The sequence below is a fragment of the Squalius cephalus genome (assembly GCF_949319135.1).
Source record: "Squalius cephalus genome assembly, chromosome: 19".
Lineage (NCBI taxonomy): Eukaryota > Metazoa > Chordata > Actinopteri > Cypriniformes > Leuciscidae > Squalius > Squalius cephalus.
The window spans coordinates 30,170,794-30,180,907 of record NC_137140.1 but is presented as its reverse complement, the minus strand read 5'-3'; the positions used below and the strand labels follow the sequence as shown (position 1 = coordinate 30,180,907).

General features: G+C 36.0%; 1 protein-coding gene and 1 long non-coding RNA gene across 2 annotated transcripts; both read right to left on the bottom strand.

The window, feature by feature from the left end:
- Positions 1–316: 316 nt before the first annotated feature.
- Positions 317–2,115, bottom strand: LOC307147224. Its single transcript, XR_013819240.1, has 3 exons — positions 1,980–2,115; positions 615–717; positions 317–499 (listed from the first exon to the last, which is right to left on the bottom strand). It is a non-coding gene; the product is annotated as an uncharacterized lncRNA (long non-coding RNA).
- Positions 2,116–2,121: 6 nt separating this feature from the next.
- On the bottom strand, positions 2,122–6,134 carry LOC307146689 (uromodulin-like; the record flags this gene model as incomplete). Its single annotated transcript, XM_079850899.1, has 7 exons — positions 2,122–2,139; positions 3,054–3,186; positions 4,213–4,458; positions 4,560–4,711; positions 4,845–5,029; positions 5,943–6,062; positions 6,125–6,134. 7 exons carry the CDS (start codon positions 6,132–6,134, stop codon positions 2,122–2,124), a joined length of 864 nt encoding a protein of 287 aa, XP_079707025.1.
- Positions 6,135–10,114: the final 3,980 nt, after the last annotated feature.

The following is a 10,114-nucleotide window of genomic DNA, read 5'->3' as shown; positions in this document are numbered from 1 at the left end:
ATTGCTGGTCACGCATTTTAGTTATTCACATTAAAAGACACATGCATGTTTAATGTTTGAAACATGAGATATAGCCTAAATCAATAGGTATACTTATTATTGGCTCATGAATGAAAACACAAAGATTTTGAACTGACACGTAAATCACCAAAACAATTCAGAAATCAGTTTGCTTATTGTTATTTATTTTTAACATATTATTTTGAATATTCCATCCCATGAGTAAAAAGACATTTATCAAAATAAAATCAGTTCAACAATGTCTGCAAATTTGTATTTTTAGCATAAGGAGACATGGTAAAGTCATATGGTAAAGACGAGAGAGATTATAAAACCTTAATCAAACAGAGATTGCAGGAAGAATCCCTAAAACGTTTCTTAGTGGAAATAGTCTAAAAGGATATCAAGACACACATCATAGAAATTAGTAAAACCATCAGAGAAGCACGCAGACTTGGATTCCTGGACACATGCACTTGGAAAACTGGGAGCTGCTCACCTATGAAGAGTCAATGTAAAGTATAGCGTGTGATTTGTGATCATTTGTAAATATGAACTATGTCAGATATGCATGAACAATATAAATTAGTCTCTTTTTTAATTCCATAAATCACCTTTGTTACTGTCAGACCACATAAATGGACCCATGGATACTGAAGTGCTGTCATGGAAGTCCACAGATCTGCCCTCTCTCACGCCTTGTTCAGAGTCACAGTGCTAAAAGTAACAAAGACCGTAAATTAAGGCGGTATGCCAAATTATGTCATCAAATAATTATCTTCTTAGTCACAAACATCAACAACAGAAGACAACCACAAGTATCCATTATGTGTGTGAATACCATGAACTGTTAATTAGTTTTAAGGGACTGTGCTGACTGTGTTGTTCTGATTTGTGATCACCAGAGGGCTCCACAGCATTTATTATGCACGCTCTCACTCTCATGTGTGTGATGTTTCTCTTGAATGCACACACAAGCTGTAACTAAAATGTCATCCTTCTTCTGGGCGGGCCAAAACTAAACTATCAATCACATATCAATATCAAATCAGGCACACCTCAAAGTCCCCCTGTAGTCAATAATTGTATATCTTAAAACTCATGTTTGATCACCAAAATGACATATTTAAAAGTTTTTATTTCTTGAAAAAAAAAAAAAAAAAAAAAGTTCCATGAAAATTCGTCATGCCTTAAAATAGCTTGAATGTTGCCTACACCCTTGCCTCCTTTATACACCCTTGCCTCATTTATAAGTATACATGGTTCTATGAATATGCAAATTAGTCCCGCCTCCACTCACTCTCACTGCAGTTTTAAGGAGAAAATACTCAGCAATGGTGTTGACATGATTTTGCACATGGTTTGTCATAAAGCATATTAAAAACACCACATAGACGTATAAACAACATTCAAAACTTGATTTTCACCACAGGGGGGAAAACTTTTCACTACTCCCAAAGTAAAATAAAAACTATTGCTTTTTGATTGCAGAAAAAAAAAAAAGTTTGTATTGAACATTGATGGAGCAGCAGATTTAATGTGAAAATAAATCATAAAAGTGGTTTATTTTGTTTAAAAATCTTATAAATGTATGAGGTGGCAAGGTGGGGCCTTTAATACCACACAGGGTAAAGGGCTCACCAACATGGGGCAAATACTTTAGCTAATGTAATATGTTTTTAATAATGTCTCAGTTAATACTTGTTCAAAACAATTACTTTAGCAAAATTTGTAGCCTAGTATTTTCTGTTTATTTATTTTTTTATAAATAAATAAAATTAATTTTTGTTCAATAAATATACTGTAATTAAAATGTTAATATAAAAATATATTTTAAATATATAGAAACTAATTTAATCAAATGTGCCTTTTAAGACCTTGGTGCGCCTTTAACCCTGTTGTACCCTACTATGGAAAATACTGTGCCTTTTCAACTCCATTTGTGAAACATTATGTTGCTACAGGATTTGTCAACTCACCACTGAGCAGCGACTGTCTGACAGAAGGCAAAGGTGAATAGTGCAGTGCAGGTAAACCTTTGTGGAGTTTGTTGTGAACATAAACATGCTGAAGGAGAAACGGCTGGATGTGGAAACACCATTCTCCAGAAGCTCCACTGAGTCATTTGGACTGGGACACCTGGGCATATTGAGAATGATAATGATCAACAAATGAAAAAAAAAGAAAGAAAGAAAATGGAATTGATGGGTGCCTTGGTACTAGGGATGCACCGATGTATCGGCTAATAATAGGTATATGGGTTGATCAAATTGGGTCAATTATTTTCTCTATAGGCCTATTTTAAAGGGGTGGTTTATTATGATTTCCTAACTTTAGTTAGTGTGTAATGTTGCAGTTTGAGCATAAACAACATCTGCAAAGTTACAACGCTCAAAGTTCAAAGCAAAGGAAGATATTTGCTTTTAAATAAATCGTTTTTTAAGGACTACAACAAACGGCTGGTAGGGACTACACAACATTCCTCTCGGCTTGGTGAAATCACTAACCCTAAAATTTACATAAACCCCGCCCCCGGGAACACACAGTCCATGTTGAGAAGAGGAAGAGTTGTTAGAGCACATCTGTGAGTCTGCTCAAGCTGTCGCATCCGTCTTTTCACATGCAATACAGTACGTAACACAAATGCAACAGCACGTCACTCTGTAGGCATCTTACAACAGTTCCTACACACATACACAACAAGCTCTTGAAACTTCGCCCTCTGTGCCGTGAGCAGCAGCTCATTTGCATTTAAAGTGACACACAACAAAATGAACATGCTGTAAAAAATTATCTGTGGGGTATTTTGAGCTAAAACTTCACATACACACTCTGGGGACAACAGAGACTTATTTTACATATTGTAAAAAAGGGCCATTAAACCACCCCTTTAAAAACAGTAGATGCTCAGAGATGATACATTTCAACCAAAAGGGGCGGAAAAACGTGTCAGACTGCAACTCATTGCTGAGGAGGTCTAGACTGGACTAGTAGGAAGGTCGAATTCAATTATATATATATATATTAGTGGGTTTTCTCCGGCCAATTTTTACCTGTCCAATCATTGAACAGAGGGAGTGGCTGAGAACGATGACGTTGAGGTTGTGCGCTAGTTTGAGTTGTAGTTCAGTAATGGCAGCGGAGAAAGATGCGAGCGAAGCCATTCGGTCCATTGTGGCAAGGCTGCTGAATATCCAGAAGTTAGAGCAAGAAAAATCTTTGCTGAGTTTTGCTGGTAGCCATGATGTTGTGGCCCTCCTCCCCACAGGGTTCAGGAAAAGTTAGATTTTCCAGCTCGCTCCATTAGTGGTGAATGAGTTGGCTAAGGCGAACGCTAGCGATTGGTCATGGCAGATCCAATAGTTTTAAACTTCAACAGAGTACCCTCCTTCAAGGAAGTTAACGCTTGTCAATGGGGAGTGGCCAGACTCTCTGTACAAATTAAATGTATGAGAGTTTGGTAGGACCAGGCTAGAGTACTCCCCCTGGTTGTTGTAAGAGTGGTTAGGACTAGAAGTGAGGAGAAGGGGTGGTGGAGGGATGCTGTTAAACTGTCAACAAACGGAGGCAAGTCTGCTGTATATAGACCTCTTAAAAACATTTCAGTTGTATTTATTTGAGTGTAATTATAATATCTGAAAATAAATAGCAGTTCAATTTAATAATTAGGTTTTAACTTCTAATATTAATGTACCAAGTGAGAGAATTCCCTGTATTGTTCACACCATTAATTGGGAGAAATTTATCCTAAAGAAAATCCAAATATTGGAATAGATATGGACAGATATCATTCTGAACAATCGGTATTTGTGGAAAAATGTTGTATCAGTGCTCTGTCTCTACTTGGTACATTTCCTTCTGTTGTGCTATAAAATAAATAAATAATCTAAAACAAATTCTAAAGTATCAATCCAAAATTATCATTTTTTATTAATTTATATGAACAAAATATAAGTTCTAAATGAAAATCAATTAATGTATTTGTTCATAAAGAGTTGCATCTCATTCATCAGGCTTGTGCCTGATGAAGACCTGACTGGTCGAAACGTGCAAGGTTTTATTAATAAACTTTGTGGAGCTGTAATTTTTGTGTGCAGATATCTATCCCTTTTTGTCAAAATAATTAATGTCCAACAAATAAAAGATTTCCCAAATGCTCCAAGTTTAATGTATTTATTTAAAAAAATAATATTAAAATAACACATGGCTTACATGTCAACGATGAGGTCCCAGCGGAGAGAGTAATGAGGATCATTCACAGGTGTAGCCCAACATGTGTCAATCACTGAGGCAAACTGACTGCTGTCAACTCCATCAACACGAACTTCCACAAAAATACGGCTGTCCAGCTCCACGTTCACACTACCAGTGAAGGGACGTGTGAATTCAGCATCCTGATAGGGAATCATCCTGACCTGATATGTCCCTTGACCAGCAGGAAGGATCCTGTGCACAATGCTGTTGAAAATTAAATAAACAAATAATTTTAAAGCAATTTAGAGACTCTTGGTTTAATGTATGTATTTAGAATTTATGTATTCTTAATATGTGAGTCCCACCTCTCCAGAGGGTTGATGTCCATGGAGAGTGATTGGGTTTGTGAGTACACACAGCTGAAGTGGATCCTCAGATTTTTTCCCCTCCTGATGATATGCCCAGATCCAGAATCCCCCAAAATAAAGTTATCATAGATGAAGTGGGTGCCATTGGCCTGTTGGGACATATTGTTTGAATATTTGTACTTAAAATAATAGCTAAGAATTGTATTTATATATAACAAAAAAAAAAAAAAAAAAGATTTGTTGTACTTTTGATCATTTGAGCATGTATGCAATGATTCCTACCACAAGACTTGTACCACAGATGTGGTCATTGTTGTCAAAATAGAACTCCACTCTGCCATTCCGGACTGTTCCTCTGCAGTTGGGGTCATTGAGGTGTAAGATGTCAGAAGGAAAACCAGCCTCAAAAAGCTGACAGCGAGACAGAGACATGGAGCCAGAGCTGTTTTCACAGGTTTCAATGAAATCTGAGGGAGAGAAATGTCAGCTGTGATCAAAAACAAAAATAAAATCAATGATGCAGGCTGTCTATGAAAAAAAAAAAAAAAAAAACTGTTTGGATTTAAATAGGCAAATGCTTAAGATTGAAAATAATGGTTGGGAATGGCATAAATAATAATTTTCACACATGAATTGGCACCTCTGAGTCCAGACCTTAAATTAACTGAAAGTCTTTGGGATGTGCTGGAGTAGATTTTCAATACAAGATATTTACCAAATATTAATGCACCCTCTGATGGAAATAACATTTCCATCAAGGGGTGCACATTTTTGGTCAAGATCTTGTATGTAGGAAGACACATTTGTATATATGTAGGAAACAACATTTCCATCAAGACGTTCATAAATTTTTGGTAAAGATCTTGTATTGACAATGCAAAAATCAAACACTCTGTAAAGTCTCCTCCAGCACATTCCAAAGACTTCCAATGACCTCAGAGGTGACAACTCATGTGTGAAAATGATTATTCATGCTCCCTCCCAATCATTTTGAAAACAATTTGAGCCTGATGCATCTTGACATTGTCATCCTGGAAAATGACCATGATGTGTCTTCCTACATGGTTGTTTAAGAAATGAAAAGCAACACACTCCATCAATTAGGGTTAAAAGAACTGTTGCCAAACATATAACATGCTAGAAACATAATACTCATTGCAATTATGATCCAATCATTGACTCCTGAGCATTTGCCTATTTAAATCCAAACAGCAAAATATATATATATATATATATATATATATATATATATATATATATATATATATATATATATATATATATATATATATATATATATATATATATATATATAATTTTTTTTTTTTTTTTTTTTTTTTTTTTTTTGGCTGGGCAGTGTATATTTGAAATGAGTCCAACCAATGGATCCACGCTGAGATCTGTGATGGTTCTCCTTGCAGAAACAGCCATAAACACCATGTTTCTCTTCGCAGCTTTCATCCTCAGTGCAGTTGAGTTTAGAACAGTGGTCTCCTTCACCTTAGAGGAGAACCAAAGGGATTAATGACAATAGCTGGGTTTAAGCTTGTTTTAGTAATGACATGACCCCATATTTAGCCATTAGTTTCACAATCACTTACAGCTTGAATCAATGTAAACTGGGTATTTTAATTATATTAATTTGATCATTAATTTAAGTTTTTGGTTATTGATGAGATTAGCTAGGAATGAAATGAATTAACTTTTGTAAAGTTTTTTTTTTTTTTTCACTTCATTTTATTTCAAGTAATGCAAATGTTTTTGATGGTTTGAGTTTGAGTTTTCGATAATAACCCTGATATACTTGTGTTTGTGACTTGGAAAATGTACATTTAATGTACAATAAATGACAACAAAAAAAGTCAAAAAAATATAATTTTTAAAAACATAAAAGAACACATTTAAAGAATTTCAACTTTGAGTCAACCTGCAAAAGTTTCATGACAAACTTTAATCTCTAATGAAAATACTTTACCACTGGTTTCTGTGACTGGTATTGCCAATGTTGTAGTGTGCATTGTTGTCGGGTTTGTGACTTCTGAAATGGGAAGTATGTATACAATAATTTTCAGAATTATAAATAAATTATATATACTTTAAGAAGAACACAATGCGTTTACCTGCACAGTAAGCTGCGCAGTATATTGGCCTGAGAAACTCATAGACATAATAATTTCCTGGACAAGCTTTGACTTGTATGGGATGAAAGGTGTAACCACAGCAGTCATTCCCTGTGGAACCACAGACTTTCCTGGTGACCACTCCATCTTCTAGCTGTGGGTGAGGGCCGTTGAGCCACAGTGGGTTCTCTGAGCCACACATGCCATAATCAACACATGACTCTGGCATCTGGGCACTCTGACCATTGTAGAACATCCTGTACCAGCCATTCCAGTTGACATCACTATCACATCTGAAATTGAAGTAATCACCAGTTGAAGTTTTATCTGCTCTCCAAGGCTCATCCAGACTGTTATAACTGTAGCAAGGGTCAACACTTGGTGGACTGGCGACAACAACTGATAAGGGAAATTAAAGAGAGAACATAGTTATTTGATTTCTTCTAGCAAGTTGCTAATTGCAGTATTTTCTATAGCAGTGATGTTTTATATTGTTTTTTAAACACCACTTTGTACACACAAAATGTTACATGCCTATGAAAAACAACTGCATGTGCATAAGAAAACTAGATCATATACATAAACTGAACACAATAATATGCGAGCACAGTATTTGTTTGTTTTTAATTTCTTTAAGTTTTAATGATTATGCTTAATTAGTGCACTAATGTTTACTGTGCGTAAGCGGAATTTTACTTGTGCGCTTTATGTCACTTTAGTGGCTCCATAATTTTAAATGTAATGTTATATGCTTCATAAACAACAATAATTATTGGTCACATTTTAAGGATATTTTATACTTAATACAGACCCTTTCCAAAAAATTAGAATATCATGGAAAAGTTGATTTATTTCCATAATTCCATTCAAAATGTTAAACTTCCATAGATTATAGATTCAGGGCCCACAACTTAAACGATTTCAAGTATTTAGTTGTTTATTTGTACATAATTTGGGCTTCCAGCTCATAAAACACACGAAAACAGGATTTCAAAAAATTAGAATATTACATGAAATCACACAGTAATTACACAGTAATCCCATGGTCATTGAACCAGGTTTTGGTTCTTTTGGCAGTGTGGGCCGGTGCAAATCCTGCTGGAAAATGAAGTCAGCATCTCCATAAAGCTTGTCTGCTGAAGGAAGCATGAAGTGCTCTGGAAATGTCCTGGTAGACGGCTGCGTTGAGTGGACAGCACAGTGGACCAACACCAGCCGATGACATGGCTCCCCAAACCAACACAGACTGTGGAAACTTCACACTGGACTTCAAGCATCTTGGATTGTGTGCCTCTCCATTCTTCCTCCAGACTCTGGGACCTTGGTTTCCAAATGAGATGCAAAATTTGCTCTCATCAGAAAAGAGGACTTTGGTCCACTGTGCTTTATTAAATCCAGAGTCAACGCAGCCGTCTACCAGGACATTTTCAGAGCACTTCATGCTTCCTTCATTTTCCAGCAGGATTTGCACCGGCCCACACTGCCAAAAGAACCAAAACCTGGTTAAATGACCATGGTATCACTGTGTAATTACTGTGTGATTTCATGTAATATTCTAATTTTTTGAAATCCTGTTTTCGTGTGTTTTATGAGCTGGAAGCCCAAATCATGTACAAATAAACAACTAAATACTTGAAATCGTTTAAGTTGTGGGCCCTGAATCTATAATATATGGAAGTTTAACGTTTTGAATGGAATTATGGAAATAAATCAACTTTTCCATGATATTCAATTTTTTTGGAAAGGGTCTGTACTTGTACTATTTTTTTTTTATAATTTATCATTTTTATAATAACCTATAATAGCCTTTTTTAAATTGGCAAGATCCTGAAGTCCTATATTGTGGGAGTGGTGAAAACAACTGTTTTAGGAACAATATAGGGGTTGCTAAAATTTTACTGAAACACAAACACAAATCATTTCCATGGTAAATTCATTAATCTTAAGCAGGTCTGGGAAATGCAGTCTTTAGCAAAGCTCACAATTTAATTTGTAATGAAGAAAAAGACATAAGAGAATGACTGTACCTGCACAATATGCGGGGGCTGGGATCATTCCATTTAATCTTACAAGTTTGTAGACATAATAATTTCCAGGACAGGCTTTGACTTTGATTGGGTTAGATCTGTAGAAACTGCACAATTCGTAATAAGAGCCGTAGACGTCACGAGTAACAACTCCATCTTCCAGCTGAGGATGAGAGCCATCAAGCCACAGAGAACTAAAACCTCCACATGACATAAGACTGAAACACCACTCAGGCATCTGAGCACTTGATCCATTAATGAAGAGACGATACCAGCCATCCCATTCAATATGAGTGACATCATATCCATATATATGATTGTAAACAGCAAAGAAATCATCTGGGCTTATATTTTGTTCATCAAGAATGGTGTAGTCATAGCATGGGTCATCATCTGTGTTGGTTACAGTTGCTGAGATCAAACAAAAGCAACAATGACAAAATCAATGAGGGGTTTGACATTCTGGAGTAGTCAAAGCCAGATACTAAATCCATACATATTCCAAATATTCCAGATTCCAGATACCAAGTCCATGCAAATTCCACATGACTGTTACATGCATAAAACACTTGTTACTCTTTGAACATTCTAATGATCCTAAAAGTGTAATGATACCCAATTACTTTAAATCTACTCAACTGGGACTTAAAGGGGCTATATGTAGAATTAAGAAACCTTGTTATTAGCGACACCAGTGGCCATTAATCGAACTGCTGCCAGCAACTTATTCATCGTGCTCGCGCTCCTGCACAAGTAACGTACACGAGACTGAAATTGATTCAAGGACCGGATTTACTCACGTCGAAGATCTTTTTCGTTCTCCCCTTATAAGTAAAAAATGGAAATAGGAAATGGAAAAATTTTGCAGCGAACATCCAGACACCGTCCATGCTGCTGAGAGTGACGGTGCAAACATGTGCTGCGTGGTTTCAACTTAATAACAAAATAAACTCAACAAAAATCACAGCGTGGAGAAAGTGGCAGTTAAGAAAGCATCTAGTGGATATGTTTGCATCAGCTCTGCAATTCACCGGCATCATGTCAACATGAGGTAATTAAAATTACACTGTTATGATAATTTGATTATAAAGTATATTTGAGACAACGGACTAAAGATCTGGCTATGTGAGACTATAGTTTGAATTAGTCCCTTTTCTTTGCATGACACGTTTACAGTAGAATAGCTCTTTTGGCATGAAATATTGTATGAGCAGTCATTTCATGTCATTGAGCGGAAGAGATGTTCTCTGGAGCGTGTGTAACCGTCACATCCTTTGGAGTTCCTTTACATAAAAATCAGTCTACAGGTTTTCATATACAACCTAGTCAGGTGGGGTATCGTTTTTAAAAGTTTTGTTGCAAGCTGTTCACACATTGGCAATACAAAAGCGATTCATACGTGGAT